This window comes from Paralichthys olivaceus, chromosome 12 (assembly GCF_024713975.1).
Source record: "Paralichthys olivaceus isolate ysfri-2021 chromosome 12, ASM2471397v2, whole genome shotgun sequence".
NCBI lineage: Eukaryota > Metazoa > Chordata > Actinopteri > Pleuronectiformes > Paralichthyidae > Paralichthys > Paralichthys olivaceus.
In genome coordinates this window covers 13,161,583-13,177,962 of record NC_091104.1, presented here as the reverse complement: position 1 = coordinate 13,177,962, position 16,380 = coordinate 13,161,583, and the positions used below count along the sequence as shown (strand labels likewise).

The following is a 16,380-nucleotide window of genomic DNA, read 5'->3' as shown; positions in this document are numbered from 1 at the left end:
ATTCACAAGCAAGATGAATACGTTTAAAAATTGAAAAGCAAAGACATCAAAGTGCTGTTTTATGTCTAAAATCCAAAACAATGCTTCACTAAAAGATATAAAAAGTCTGCAACACACTGTCCATCATCTTAGTGAGATAAGATGAAGCTGTCTCGCTGCTCTAACTCTCTTTTCAGACCAGTTCATCAGAGTGAAATCGAAAAGATATGATTAAATCTTCAGTTTTAGAGGCTACAACCACCTGCAGCAGTCCACCAGATGTACACACTGTTTGCTTTTTATATTCAGGAATAATCATCCAAGCCACACTGACGTCTCAGTTATCTGTATAATTTATTTTACAAAGTAGATGCTGTTTTACAGCAGGAGAAGCTGCAGAATAAGTTAATTTATGTTACAAGTATGTTAGGATGCATGTGTCATGTCCGTGGAAATGTTTATTTTACATCCATGGAGCCATCACAGTGGTCTCCTTCTGTACCTGCTGGAGAAAGAAAAACAGAGTTAGCACAAGAATACGTGTTCCATTAAATGATCACTTATAGCTACAGATAAAATGTAAAAGCCAGATGTAACAAGGAACAACTTCACCACAATAAAGTAATAATAATAATAAGATATTTATTTATATAGCACTTTTAACAATGCTCACTTTACATTAGTTAGAAAAACATATAATAAAGACACAGAATAAAATGTTCCTCCATTCAGATTCTCCCCTCAACGTTATATATGATAAACCAGTAAAGTTAATGCATGTGCGTATATTTAAACTATATTTCTATACATTTCTTTAGAAACCAAGATGAGCAGCAGTTTACCTTGTTAAACTCAGGGAACAGTTCTTGAACGGTGATGTCCAATAGCACATATGTGAGCTGAGGAAGACATGGAACAGACAGATGATGAAGAGCATTAAGGTAATTTCTCTTTAAATATAAAAGTCTTCTGAAATCACACAAACAAAACAGTGGGTGCCTATACGTAGGTGTGAGTGTATATAGTCATGACAACAAGATTCACTTTAACTCGCTCATTGACTGTCACAGCTTCTCTCAGCTCTTTGTTTGTTGTCTTGACAAATTTATTTCAAGCTGTGAGAAGCTAGAAATACCACAAAGTGATCGTATGCCTCCACCAACCAGTGAAGATTCAGGTTCGACTTTATATCTATGATATGAGGTCACCCTCAGTTAGTCTTTGAGTCACAGTGACAACTAGTCACAATTTGGATTCCTGGGCTGCAGCCAAAAACATGTTTTGTGAGGCCATTGTGACTTTTAAGTACCAAATTCTCATCAGCTTATTTGGGAGACCAATTTGGACCAATTCCATCGCAGTGTTCTGGATATATCGTGCTCACAAGAACGGGACAGATGGACAGATGTACTGACAGATGGACGGACAACCGGTCAGGCTGTTGTCGTGTGCAGAGGCATGAAAAAGAAACGTGTGTTTGTACCTGTTTGTTGAGAACTGGCTGTTGCAATCCATCGAACAGGAGGCCCACTCCTTCGTATTTGGCCTCTTCACCGATACATTTCGCCAGCAGGTCTAAAGATAAATGACCAACACGTAAAAGTGGCTGCCAGTTCTTACATCTGAATATTTGTCTTGTAAGTGTAAAGGACCTTTAAAAACTGAATGACTACCTGGAATATAACTCATCATTTCTTCAAAAGTCCTCTTCGCCCTCTTCTGCTTTTCTTGGGCGGAGCGGGGGGGACTGCTCTCACAGAAAACAGTGTCTAAAAACACAAAGAAGATTCACAATGAGAGTTGTTCAATGGTTCAATAGATGGACTCCACTCTCATGTTTGTTTAAGTACAGGAGGCGATTAGCTTAGCTTAGCTTAGCATTGTGACTGAAACGATGGGGAACATGTAGCCTGCCTAGATCTTCAAAGTTTACCAGCGCTAATAAACATGGTGCATCTCATTTCCTAATGTAAACACAAACAGAAGCCTGACAACTCAATTTGTAGTTTTAGGGAGGTCATGTGATAAACAGCTGGTTCCACATGCATCCAGTCTTTGTGCTGAGTTTATTTCCTCAAACGTCTCATCTCACTCCCAAAAGATTTTGTCCCATTAACAGCTTGTATTTCTTTTTTCAGGTAAATAATGGCAACACATTATTAGTATTATTATGTAAAAAATGTTCTTTTTAAATGTTCCTCTGGCATTCATGTCAACATCGTGATTTAATGGCTGCACCTCTGAGCAGAGTGATGAGCGAGACGAGCCGGTGCTCCTGGACCACCTGGTTCAGTTTGTACTGGAGGTAATAATCTGTGTACGTCTCCAGTGTGTTCTTGAACAGGATCCTGCCGCCCATGAGCAGGTGGTGCAGCCAATCAGGGATATGGAAGACAACTCGGCCTGATGAACACCAAGAAGGACAGAGAGTTCATATATATATCTACACATTTGCATCTATGTCTTTTACTGTAAATAGCATTTAAACACTTCAGACCTGGTTTCAGAAATGTTCTATATAAATATAAATAATATATATTAATACAACGTTACTCAATTTAAAGCAGGTAAAAACTATTTTAAAATCTGTATTATTTAGGAACGGTCACAGGTATGCAATCATTAAATTTAATTGAATTCTGATGAACTGATATATGAACACTCATAGGAGTAGTAATCCATGTGTTCAAATATAATAAAGATAATAAGATAATAAAAATAAATCCACTGATATCGTAAAACCGACAGTTAACATCCTTCTGTGTGTCTCCAATAATAATAAAATGTGTGATAAACAGTGTGTGATGGACAGATTGTAATAAACACACTTCACTTACCCACATACATCAGGTAGTCATACACGCCTTCCACAGTGATCATTTCCATGAAGTAGTTCTGATTGTGTCTCTTCTCTGTCATTTCGGATCGGTTGGCGTTGTTCTTAAAGAGGTCGTTGAACAGCTAGCAGAGAGGGATTTATATTAGTTTTCATATTATAGCTCATTTAAAACCAAAAGACATTTTCTGTTCTGAAGGACTGACAGAGCTTTACTGAAATAAACGCACAGCTTCAGTATAGACGAAGACTTGGTCAGAATCTTGTATAACTGGTCAATATGTGAAATCGAGGATGTAGTTGAAAACTGTAGTGAAACATTCCACCGAGTGTCAGTTGGCTGAAAAAGATATTCAGAGTTCTGGCGTTTTTGATTTCTAACCTTTTTGTCATTTTCCGATGTCGGGCTCAGGATAGTGAGCTCAGGGCGGCTCGGTTTGGGCTTGGGAGATTCACAGGAGTTGAAGAAAGACTGGATGAAAGGCTCCAGATGTTGCCCTTTCTGTCAAAGAACAGCAGACAATTTATAGAAGTTACAGCGAGAGTATTATTTCTCTTAAAGATGGATTTGTTGTGTAAAAATATTAAAGCGTCAAAGAGTCAAAAGAGATTAGAAACAGAAGATATGAACAAGAACTACAGTTGTAGCTGTAAAACATGTCTGTCCCAACTCATATAATATATGTAATGAAGACTTTAAAGGAGGTTGATCAAAGTGAATATTGTCATAATTCTCATGTGACTAAAAAATGTGTTTCATGAGGTCAAAGTGACCTTGCATCTTTAAGTTCCAGAGATTTTGTGTTCATGAGAATATTAATATACTCATAATAATAAAAGGGCTAAACATTCTGCAGAGTGTTATTCCACCCCACACACACACACACACACACACACACACACACACACACACACACACACACACACACACACACACACTCCTTACCTCTTTTATGAGTTTGCTCGGAACTGACTTGATGATTTTCCCTGTAAAACAAAAATATTTTATCTCAGTGATGGAAAGTTTAATATCTTTTCACAAGGTCAAGCTGATCAAACATTTTCAGCGTCTCTCAGACTCTGACAACAAGACGATCCATCTCTTTGTTCTTCGTCACATTCTCTAACATCTGCCTCATACTGTACCCAGGTTCACGTCGGGCAGCATCTTATCCAGGAACTGAGACTCCATACTGTGAGGGGACAGGAAGTCGGCCAGGAGCTGACTGTTGCTCAGCTCTGGATGCTGGAGAAGTTTCTGCAAAGAAAACACAAGTATATCCATGATGTTATCATGAAGTTATAATCTTCTATGGTGAAAAGCATTCACAGGATCCAACATTTATTTTACACTGGTAAAAATGACCACTCACAGCGCTTTACAGTACAGCTTTTTGAATTTTAAAATCAACTGGGCATTTTCACAGTTTTTTTGTGTCGTCAGCTGTGAGACGGTTTTGTCCTGATGCTCTTCTACTACAAACTGTAAAGATGGATGATTTATGACCTATACTGCAGCTAGCCACCAGATGGCGATCGAGACACTTGGCTTCAGAGGAGCTGTCACAGAGTCCATCTTTATTTCCACCTTCTGTCTGAAGGACCATTTCAGACTCTTCCCTTGGCGATGTGTTCAAGGACACTTTGACACATTGTTGTCAATCTCAGTGTCCGAATCTTCAGTTGTGTAAATTTTGTCATTTTTCTTCTCAATCTCATGACAGGTAATTGTCAAACCTAGTTTTCAGCATCCTTGACTGCACAGCTAAAAAGAGTGGATCACAACCCCCCCGACTCCAACCTCCGTCTGAACTCTGTCACTCATTCTCTCTGTCATTTCCTCTGTGATTTGAAATGATAAACACAAATGAGACAGAGACAGAGAGATAATTTCTCTATAGCAGTGCTCTAATCTGCCCATCATTAATATACTTCCTACAATTTTTTCTGATCGGTTTAAATTGACGTCCAGAAAAAGGTTGTTTTCTGACAGTGGCGTGTTCCTGCTGGGATGCTAGTCTCAAAAGATTAAGGCTGTTTCCATTTAATCTTGATGTCAGTGCTTCCTGTTCAACCTGACTCATCAACTGAGGGGTTTGTATTTAGTGCACTGTGTGTGTTTGTGGGTGTGAGTGCACATCTGTATGTGTGTGGAATTAGGAAGAAGGAGCTGAGTCTGCACTTAACCTTCTGTGTTACTGTTAATTTAGACCCATCAAAATACCTGGCTTTTGTCTGTAATGAGAATGGATGCAATCAGCATTCACTCCCACACCAAATAACTCTGCAGTAGACGCAGGATTTTATCGGCTTCAATCCGCAGTGATGGAAAAGTGACATCTGGGTGAACGCAGTATTTTGGCAAGACAGCGACATGAGAGAGATTCTCGGTTTTAGGTACAGTCATGATGCAACAGGGGGGGAGTAATAAAGACCCAAACTCTTCTACTGGCAATGGGAAACAGGTTTGTCACCTTTTTACCCACGTTTAAAAAACCTGCATATATCGGCTCATTTACTATAAAAGAGGTATTAGAGTGCTGTAGAATTTATTTCATATTGAAATTGAATGATGTTTGGTGAGATATTTCAATTTGTTATACATGTCTCTTCACTTAACAATTACATGACCCCACTAACACTGCAGTGAGATTTCAGTGTGTTTAAATACTCTTCATCAATCAACATTGAGTAAAGCTAATACAATTCAACAGCAAATTGTCTTTTACCTGAAGGTACTCCTGGAAGTCCTCTCGCTTGGATGTGAGAAACTCATAATTCTTGGGGCCGATGATTCTCTTTGAAGGCAACTGTGCATCTGGAAACGAGCCTGTAGGGGGCGGAAGATTTCTCAGAAAGGAACGCTGAAAAACTATCAACAGAGAAAAAGTCTTCTGGCCCCTTTCACTGCACGACCGTCATTCCCTGCTCTACTTAACCATTTGTTCTCCACTTTCCATCAATTTCATTTACTTTAAACTTTATAACACACCCTAACTTGGAAGCAATGATCAATAAATTCTTAAGAATACATGAGATCCCTTTGGTGGTTAATGTCTTCCTTGAGGGAAAGAATAAAAAAAGAGCAGAAGCAGGATTTCTGATAACAACGGTGAACATAGTAATTGTAACTTGTGCTGCACACACAACCTACTCTTGAGCCTGGATTATGTGTTCTACCTATTCATCTATAGCCACATATACTATTCAAACTTATTATCAGCTCTCTGTTTGCTGCTCTGCTGCCACGTGGACGTGAACATGTTGTGCTCAAACGTTCTTGGGTTGACCGAGTTGAAAACCACTGTTATGTGACTGCTTAGCGTGATTGTGGCTGTCAGGCTTAGTAAAGCCAGATAACCAAATGAGATCCTGAATTTGTTGAACTTTCCTCAGAGAACAGAACTAGAGAAACAATGAGAAAACTTACCATGAAACTCAGTTAGTTTTGACTCAAGAACGTAGAACTCCAGATATCTTCTGTATACAGACCAGTGCTCAGTCTCATGTCCGACTGCAGAGAAACACAGAAGAGACATTTTACCGTGAGAATAATAAATCCATATACACCAGTGCTCGCCACACGTAGATGCTATGGACTTTATTTATTTTCTTATGGACATCTCTCAGAGCTTTACAGTATAAGTCACACTCACCCATTCACATACAGATTCATACAGCATTTCAATACGCAGCACTTCCTATTACACACCATTCATACACTGTCAGCACAGCTGTCTAGAGCAATTTGGGGATCAGTATCTTGCCCAAGGACACTTAGGTATAACCTTAAAAACAAGCAAGTGCACTGTTGGTTAGTTCATTAGCTCATTTGCTATATGATGCGCATGGAAAGACTTGTGCAGTTTCGAGGAGGACAATGTAAACAAAGGTCATTTCCTGTAGCTACAATTTACAGATGTCCCCTGAATGGCTATTGGTAGATGTAAGCTCTGCAAAGCAGCTTGTGGCTCCCACTGTCACTGCAGCATACGCAACTAAGACAGGTGTTTGTTTCAGGAAAGATAAATCTTACATTAGAACACATTATTCACTCTAAACAAATGTATCTATTTATTTCAATAAATCTATTTTGACAGATCTGTGCATGTTGACAAGAAGAGCAATGAGAAGAACAAACTTAATTTCAGGTTTCTGTTTGGACAATGTCCTGCGTCAGTATCGTTGCCTGTTAATTCAGGATCTCCACCATTCCAGCATCCACCGGCACGCTCTGACAGGTGTCGAAGATATTTACTTATCACTACCCTTTAACTTTATGTAACCATATCTGGAAAAGTGATGAGTACAGCGCCTGGACTGAAGTTCAATCTGATGTTTCATGTAGTAAAGCACAATGACTTCTCTCAGACGACACAAAGGCATGTCCCCTTCAGCCTCACCTGCCTTCCTGTCGTTGCGCTCCACATCGATGCAGAACACAGGTATCCTCTCTCTCTTCACGTCGTCGTCATAGAAATCAATGTACGGGATGGTGATGTTCCAGGCTGAGAGGTTTCGAGGGGTGCTGGGGGTAGAGGCTGCCTCCATGGGGGAGTCGTCCTCCAGCACCATCATGGCCTCCTCCACCTTGGATGGAAGAACATGGGGTTAAGGTCGTGGTCAAAACTGCAAAACACTGTAAATGGTTTTACTGAATACAGTCGTTAAATAAATCAGACATTTTTTAAGTCTAAAAAAATTGTTTGAGACTCATGCAATCATAAAAAGGGAAAAGGAAGTACTGGAGAAATTGAAGTCTAACTGGTTTCAGAACAGCTCAATAGCTTTGTGGACACGCTGATTTAGGATTAAATAATCTGATACCAGCAAAAAACACAAAATTTAAATATTAGAGAGAAACTAGTTCCTTTCTTTACTCACCAACGCCCTCGAGTGGTAAATCTTGTGACAGTGTAACAGAGAGCTTTAGTTTGTACTATTATCAATCCATTACCTATATCACTAGTTCTTTGAGGGTCTTGGGGGCAGCTGCATTGGGCAGGGGGACACTCTGGACAGGTTGCCAGCCAATCCCAGGGCCAACGTACAGAGACAACCCATTCACACTCACATTCGCAAACACTGTCAATTTAGAATCTCTAATTAACCTAACTCCAATCCACATTTCTTCGGACTATGGGAGGAAACCGAAGAGAAAGAGAAAACCCACCCAGAGAACTATCATCCTGTGACCATTTGCACTACAAAAAGTTAGTGTACTGAATAATTTCACATCGGTCTCACCATGTCATCCTCTCCCTCCACCAGCCCATAAGATGGCAGCATGGCTCCCTCCATGGTTGTGCTCTTGAACACTCCTTTGATTTTGCTGCCAATGCGGCTGATCCCAAAGGACTCGCCCCTCTTTGCCGTGTTCCTGTAGAACAAACAAAAGAGGTTGTTGGAAAATGCACGATGGAGGAGATGTGCATGGCTTCAGCAAAGCTTACAGAGTTACACAGAAGATACTGTGGAGGAGAGAAGGGGGAGGTAGGAGCAGCACACTAGTAAGAAAATGATGATTGCACAAGGAAGGAAAAAGCTAAGGAAACCAAATCCGATATATCAATTTACAACCATCTCACAATGTCGAGGTTGTTGGTTATAAGCGCTGCAGGGCAAAAAGCAAACACAGCACACAGCAGTGATTTCATGAACCAATGTTTGGGCGATCCAAATTAAAATAAAAGTGATCAGTTGCTGTTCAACCAGAAAACAGGTGCTCTGTGCCAGTAAATAAAATAAAAATGTTGATTTACCGAATATACAAGGAGCTGAACACGGACACTGCATTGTCAAAAACAACAGGGAGTGGTTAGTCTGAACAAAACAACAGGGTTGGATAAAGGACACGTGACAAATAAAAACAGGATCCACATGCAGCGGTCCCACCATGCAGGTGTCGGGCTGAGACTGGGGTCACGTGAGGGAAAGTGGACGGCATGACATCACACTGAGCGACCTGTGACACACGGATGGACCCTGACTTACTTCGGTGATGAGTGGCGGTGGGATAGCGAGCCGTACGGGAAGGTTGTGAACGTGGACTGGGCATGGAGGGAATTAAAAGATGCAGGTGAAGAGCTGCCAGAGGCGGTGAACAGTGAGGACGGGGACTCGGGGCTCCAGTCCCAGGGACTACGAGCAGAGCAGGGTCAGGTTCCCGAGGGCGAGAGGAGGGAGAGGACCATGGATCATACCAGGCAGGCATTATGGTGGTTGCAGAATCAAGAGTGGACATACGGTCACAGACACAGCATGGTGGTGGTCATACATTGATGGAGTTATAGGCGGACGAATGGGCAGAGTGGAAGGGGGGGTTACTGAATAGCAGACATGGAGGGAGTTTAGCAAATGGAGAGCCAGTAACGGCCATTATCTACTAGTTCTTCTGCCTCATTAGAGTTTCTGTCTTCATAACTAAATTGCTTTATGACCAGATGAAAAATCTGAAAGATGGGATAAATCAACTTCCTTCCCTTAGTTCTCCCTCCCTGAGAGGATTCATTCAGTAAATGTGAAATCGTGCAACTTACGTTTAAAATAAAACCTAAGCCTAAACTCCTCCCATCCCTCCTCCTCCCTCCCCTCCCCTCTAAAAGTAGTTTTTATATTACGTGTGTCTCAAACCTTTGATGAGCTTCATTAACATTTGCCTAACGACGACTCATGATTATCATAACTATCGTTACCTATTGATAACTTTTCTACATCTTCTCTCATTGTCTTTTAGGCATTGTCTTTTTAATTAGATTAGTAAATAAAATCATAAACCATCATTGATAGTGCTTGTTAAACTGAAGCCCTGGTTACAGTAGACCCAGAACAGAGTGAATCTGTAAAAAAAAAAAAAAAACAGAGAGGCAATACTCTGTCGGAGCAGTCAGGCAAGAATGAAGTGTAGTTTGTATCTCGCGTGCAGCAGCACCGCTCAGCCAGACACTGTTTTGATCAGCACACCGATGCCTTATACTCACCGAATGTCATCCATACTCAGGCTATTTCTGGAACAATATGCACAAGGAGTTAGTGGCAGGGCCCCGTGGCCACATACACACCACACCCCGTGATAGAAACATGACATTCGATCCCTGTGCTCAACTCAGTTTACGTCTAATTTTAATTTCATTATGCTGCAAAGCAAAAAATATATGTGTTATTGGTAATTTACATCTTATTCGACAGTATTGAGACAAAATGTGCATTCATATTGTGCTTCAGCTGCCACATGCTGTATTTTTCCTTCATAGTGGCCAATCTTATACAGAGAATTGCGAACATTTTGAAGATATATTAATTATCAGTCAAATTCAGACAAATTTTGATTTGATGAACTTTAGTTGCATGTGGGTGTAAACATGATTTATATACTTTTTATTAAATTAACCACCAGTGAGTCATTCTGTGTTTAAATTACACAGAATGACTCGTTGTCTTTTGATACTAGATTATGAGGTCACATCAATTTCGTGGTAAACATTTAGAACATTTTCTTTTCATACACACAAACAGAAACGTTGCTGAAGTGAAACCGACCTGCTCATCTTTGAATTCCTGGCAGGGGACTCGGCCCCTCGCAGAAGCTGGCGAAAGTACTGGAGAACGACACGGACAAAGAAAATGAGCAAAGAATTAAAATCAAACACTGCATCATATGATACATGAGTGTGTTCAAACAACATCAGAGAAACATTATCTATCGAGTGACTTCTTTTGATCTTATTAATGATAATTATGACCGCACAATTTATTTAATAGCAGCAACAGAAGCGACAACAAAAAAAATAAATCAATATCATATTATTTTCCAGACACACTATTCATGCAGGGCAGTGGCCTGCTGTGGACAATGGCCGAGCAATAGTCCACCCAGCTGAATTCAATGAAGCAGCCTCTGAGGGGTGAAATTCGGCTTGGCAGCTTGGCATGGTGCCAGCATCGGCTCATTGGCCAGTTGCGCCTCCAGTATTGGTGACATGGACGACTGCGGTTGGTGGATGCGAGATCGGAAGAGGATGGCGCAAGAGAGTCAGTGAATTCCAAATCAGCTCTAATTCCAGCATTTGACCGATTTGGCTTTGTTACTTCTGACACACAAACAAAACTTAAACGCTGGGCGATATTAAGATTCAGCCGGTAGTGAAACGAGCACTACAGATGTAACCGAGGATTTTGAGCTGCAGGTGGGGGTGTTGTTACGCTGTGGTTTTTAAAAAAAGATTATTTCTTGGTGCTAACCTCGTCGCTGTGACAGAACATGGGGGTGAAAACATTCTCCAGGAGGGACAGGACGTGTTCATAGGCTTCGAACAAACACCTCATGGTCTGTAGTTTCACCACCTCTTCATACGGGCCCTCTGCAACTGTGGAAATAAAATCCTATTAATCATCACATTAAATAAATGTCCAGTTAGTATGTGTGCTTCCTCAAGATGAAATTAAAGCAATCTTAAATAACTTATTCAGAGAGGACCCTTATCACTCACTATTGCGTATTTCTTCCACGATAAACGGGTCGAAGCGGATCTTGTCAACGCTCTCGTCCAAACAGTAGGTCTCGTAGATCTTCTTCACCTCCTCGTGGAGCATCATCTTCTCCGAGTCAGACAGCTCTGGGCAAAGTATTCTGTCGTTGAATTCCTCTGAGAAAAGTCAGACATGTCAAAGTCACAGTGTAACAATGCCAATCTCTGTCTTTTTAGTAAGTTGATGATTCCAGATGAGTGAACTTCAAGTAGAGATACCTGATTAAATCATATAACTTGTTTTAGGATCATATACGATTTATATTTCAGAATATATACATTTCAGTCAACGTTGGTTCTGTGCGGGCTTAAGTGTCCTCTTTAGGAAACACTTACCAACTGAAAGGCAGAACTGGAGCACATGCACGGCCCCCTCTTGCTTCAGAAAGTTCATAAAACGGAAGAGAAGGTCCTGCTGTTCTCTGATTTCCTTCAACTCAAGCTTCAGCACCTGGTGAGAGAGAGAGAGAAAGAGAGGAGTGGCTCAGTGAAGACAGTTGAGTGTTTCTGCAACTATATGTGATTTGCATCTTGATTTCAGTCAATGTCAGGGGCTAAAACACTGAGTCTGCATATTGTGATTACAGTATGTACGAGATGCTGTCACCTACAGTGTCCAGTGACTTGTTCAAGTGCTTTAAATTAATCTTGTACGTAGTTGTATATGTTGAAAAATCACTTTACCACTATGTAGGAGAGGAAACACTCACTGAAGGCTTTTTGTTTCGGGTATCAGAATATTTCTGCAGGAAAGGAACCAGGGTTGAAGTTGGCTCTGTGGCTACTTCAGGCTTGAGGGACAAACACAAATAAAAACATGTTGATCACAGTCAATGATGAAAACTTTATATATACACATGGATACAATTGGAGCTAGAGTCTGACTGATCTGCATTTATGTTGCCAGTACACCAGTACAGTACACTGCGTGAAAAGTTATTTTACAGAATAAACAATGCAGAAAAGATGTGCATTTATTTTTTATTTCATTAATAGTTATTTATAATAAAGTTTAACTGTAAAATATTTAACCTCAATTACATTTCTTTGACATTAGGGTTTGGAATCGTTACAATTTCGAAAAAAATGTAGCTGATATATAAATGAAATTATGAGTTGAAATATCAACGTATACTTACAGGGGAGTTGTCGATGAATATCAAAAGCAAATGATTTACTGTGTCCTGAAATAAAAACAGAAATCATGCAGAACACTGTCGCTATTTCTGGTGTTCGAACAAAGACCATCTTTGTCTACAATTTACATGCTCATGATGAACATTGATTAACATTCTTGCTACATAGAATAAATCAAATTGAGCCCGTAGTGGGTCTACAGTGCACTCACAGGATCAGCCAAGTAGTCCAGTGAAGGAAGGAAGACAGAACCAGCCAAGACTTCTCTTATTAGGAGAGTAAGAGATCTGAGAGGAGCGAAGAGATAATGCAGCAGGAAATAAGAGAGTGAAAGAGTAAAGAATGATCCTAAACTACGTTTATAAAGAACAGTTAAGTCTGCGGATGGTGGGATTATTTGTAACTCATTTTGTGAAATATCTGAGGACACTGCATGTCCTATACTGTCACAGCTGTGAGTTACCTGCAGTCTGTAGCCTTCGGTGGCAGGATGTAGGGGAAGAGCATCTCCGTCAGCTTCCTGAGGTAGAGGAGCTCATCTCTGCGACTGCGAAGGGCTACATGGAGGTCGGGACCGTATTCCTCCAGAGCAGCTTGTTGAAGGTGCTCTGTGTTCTTTACTACAGAGGAGAGCGGGTGGGAAAGAGTTAGCCTTTTTATGGTGAACACAAAGAAGAGGAGTCAGTGGGTGATGGAAGTTGGCAATACCTTTCTGCCTGGCTTTGCTTATGATTTCAATATGCTTCATGGAAACTTTAAGAAGCTTTTGTGTGATGAGGGATGCTACATCCACCTGAGGGAGAAAAAAATTGATAAAAAATAGTTCTGTGAATCAGCAGCCAAAGATTCTGACTGCATACGGTCTAGTTTTTTACCTTCTGGGTTCGTCGCACTAAGACAGCTGCGAAGAAACGCAAAGTCACTCTCAGCTCGTCAACAAAGGCCTCATCATCGGTGATGTCTCTGAAAGAGAAAACTTTACTGTCACTTCAGTGTCCACATACAACATGGAAATGGATGGAAAACAGAACAGAGAAAATGGCTTACCTATACCAAGGATATACAAAGTTTTCCAGAACAAGCTCTAGAATCTTGGAGAAAAAACATCAGGGAAAAATTAATAATAAACAATTTAAGTAATTTTACATTCAACTTTAACAAAGTTTGATCTGTGCATGCGTTACCTCTGAAAGAGAAGCATCAACCTTCGAGGGAACTTTCAGGTCAAGCCATGGCTGATAGTTTTCCAGTAATAAGGTCGGTCTAAAATCCCCAAATTACACAAAGAGAAAAGCGTTGGAATCCTGCCTGACCACTAGGGGGTGGTGTAACATTTTCCAGTGTTATGACACAGAATGAATGTTGTCAAACTGAATGCTGGAAATTCGAGTGAAATTGTTTAAGCACCTCACAGTGAATCGAAGTGACTCTTTTGTCAGTTTTATGTCCTGTTCTCTTCCAAATAAGTTTTATACATATGTCTGTCTTTATGTTATGTTACAGGGTTTTTTTTCTCATCACCCTGCCAGGGACTGCAGGTGAAAACTGGCCTGCATGGTTAATTCTGGCGCAATTACATGTTGGACTTAAGTAGGCATATTAATCAATGTGTATTTTCCTCTTTTAATTAAATAAACATAAACAAACATCTTCTAAAGCTCCACTGTGCTGCACCATAACTCACCTGTGCCTTTTGCACTTGATTTTTCCACAAACAGCACAGCTGTGTCCCAGTGGAAAAAGCTCCTGTTGGTACGACTGCAAGAGAAATAAAAAACAGTAATTATGGTGATCCTGCCCATCATTCACTCTGGCAGCGAAGGTGACTAAATCATAGGGAATTTATGGGAAGCCTCTGTCTCTGACCTACCTTGGTCTTTGGTTTGATGGAGACAAAGATGTTGGGCAGCAGAGACTCTGGGCCCAGAGAGCAGTAAAAAGTGGCAACTCCGGCCAGGAAGGACCAAAACACTATTATGATGTGAATATATCTGTGCAGAGAGAAGACATGTACTGCAGTTAACAATCAATGTTGGAAATCTGGGAGCGTTCCTTGGTTCAACCTTTCTGGTGTGAAACATCAGGTATTGGGGGACTGGCTAAGATCAGCTTTACCATTAAAACCCATTGACTAATGTTGGTCTTATCACGGCAGCAAGAGTCCTGTTGAAAAACTAGAAGCATTCTATGCGTCCCACAGCAAAAGAATGGATCAATGAAACGATTAAGACTTTATTATATTGATACAGATGGGGAAATGGGGGAAATGTAACTGAGACATTGGACCACTTCTGGCTTCATGTAAAGCTGAGCCTATAATTAAATGTATATGCTAATTAATGGCATTTATTCCTAGTGTTCATTGTTTGATTTTAGTTTATCTTCCTTTATGCTGGCAGCAAGTCGTACTGTATCTACCGTGAGGTATCCTGCACTGTCTCCTGCACAAAATCATAATAAGCATTTGGATTACAAGAAAACACATGCAGTAGCATGGATAGAGTGGTGTATTTACCTTTTTATCCACAGTCTATGGTATTTACAGAGTACTTTACCTGTTTAGCAGCACAGTGCACAGCAGCAGGAGCAGCAGCAGGAAGCAGAAGACTGGGTACTGTCTGCCCAGCTCTCTGACCCGGTCCAGCTTGATCCTGCTGCGGATCTTCTGCAGAAAAGCACTGATGCATCCCATCCTCGCCAGTGCATGTGCAGCCTACTGCAGGTTACTGAAACATGAAGAGGGAGCGAGTGTCTGAATGTAACAAACGATGGCGTGCAGCAGCAACGCCTCACATGTCATCCAGAGCGACTCTCCTGCTTCAGGCAGGCTGTGTTGTTGTCATCCGCGGACCGCAGCCCTTTACTTACTGTGCGACTACGGTGGACGCTACGGGCCATTTTCCGCCGTCGTCCAGCAGCGACACCATCGTGAATGAGCAGAATAAATGCGTGTCAGTGTAATCCAGTGTAGGATATAGGTGGAGGTGCAGGGAACAGCTGGGAACCACCGCTGGATTAGGAGTAATTGCGCACACTCGGGCTCTCCGGTGGATATTAGCGCGTGTTCGGCTAGCGGCCGCTCCAGCTGTCAGCTCTGTCCGCCGAGGGGGGTCGGGTCCCGGGGCCGCCTGCGTGTGATGTCACCTCCGCTGCGCTCGCTCCGGTAGTTTTACACGCAAACAACGGTCTCAGCTACATTCAGGCCACGGCGAAGGGTCCCACACATTGAGGAGACGGAGTCAGCGTCCTGCCGCCATTTTTCATTTGTGTTTCTTTCTTAAATAACTCGCAGTGTAAATATCAGAGTGCGGTTAACAGCTCACCGCGACAGTTCACTGAGGTTAACAGAGTCATACACATGTAAACCTTTCATCGTGTTGCTGCTTGTTTTGTGTGTTTGCTGACACGGAACAAAACATTGGAAACATAACCGCCTATTAATTAGTTCCGCTTGAGTGGCCACCCACATCGCTGCTGTTCCTATGGTTACACGCAGATTTAGAAGTGATCAATCGTTTGAGACCGGAAACTTCCGGGACAGCTGATGATTCACACAGCGAGGTCACATGTGCAACTGTAGTTATCACAAGTTGTTTATGCTCATGGAGACTTACTGTGACTAAACTGTTGCTTAACTTCATCAGCATGGTCTCCGGTCAAAGGTTCGAGGCCCAGATTACTATTTATTCAGCTATACTTGTCCACTTACAAGAGGAGTGGAAGTCATCATTTTCCTGAATTGTGTTTTAGACCCTTTCCCTACTCTCATACTGAAGCACAATTAGTAGATATAATCAATTTAGTTCTGCCTGCAACAATGACTCAGCGTTGTGGTAAAAGATGTGCAATGTATTTCCTTCCTGTGGCATTCACACCAAGCCATAAGATTAAACAGAAGTT

General features: G+C 41.3%; 1 protein-coding gene across 6 annotated transcripts; it reads right to left on the bottom strand.

The window, feature by feature from the left end:
* Positions 1-314: 314 nt before the first annotated feature.
* Positions 315-15,998, bottom strand: LOC109628066 (sorting nexin-14). 6 transcript variants are annotated; one of them, XM_020084946.2, is made up of 31 exons: positions 15,349-15,998; positions 15,036-15,206; positions 14,351-14,471; positions 14,165-14,238; positions 13,665-13,743; positions 13,528-13,571; positions 13,356-13,443; positions 13,189-13,273; positions 12,944-13,100; positions 12,692-12,767; positions 12,483-12,527; positions 12,054-12,134; positions 11,680-11,794; positions 11,305-11,460; positions 11,057-11,181; positions 10,355-10,413; positions 9,796-9,822; positions 8,810-8,956; positions 8,063-8,195; positions 7,219-7,405; positions 6,246-6,329; positions 5,545-5,645; positions 3,962-4,073; positions 3,762-3,802; positions 3,198-3,317; positions 2,817-2,940; positions 2,218-2,382; positions 1,653-1,748; positions 1,463-1,554; positions 822-878; positions 315-484 (listed from the first exon to the last, which is right to left on the bottom strand). In XM_020084946.2, the coding sequence occupies exons 2-31, from the start codon at positions 15,170-15,172 to the stop codon at positions 443-445; spliced, it is 2,970 nt and encodes a 989-aa protein (XP_019940505.2). In that variant the 5' UTR covers positions 15,173-15,206; positions 15,349-15,998; the 3' UTR covers positions 315-442. The 6 variants fall into 6 exon arrangements, with proteins under 6 accessions (XP_019940505.2, XP_069391392.1, XP_019940508.2 ...); XM_069535291.1 differs by having other exon boundaries at positions 315-481; XM_020084949.2 differs by lacking the exon at positions 8,810-8,956.
* Positions 15,999-16,380: the final 382 nt, after the last annotated feature.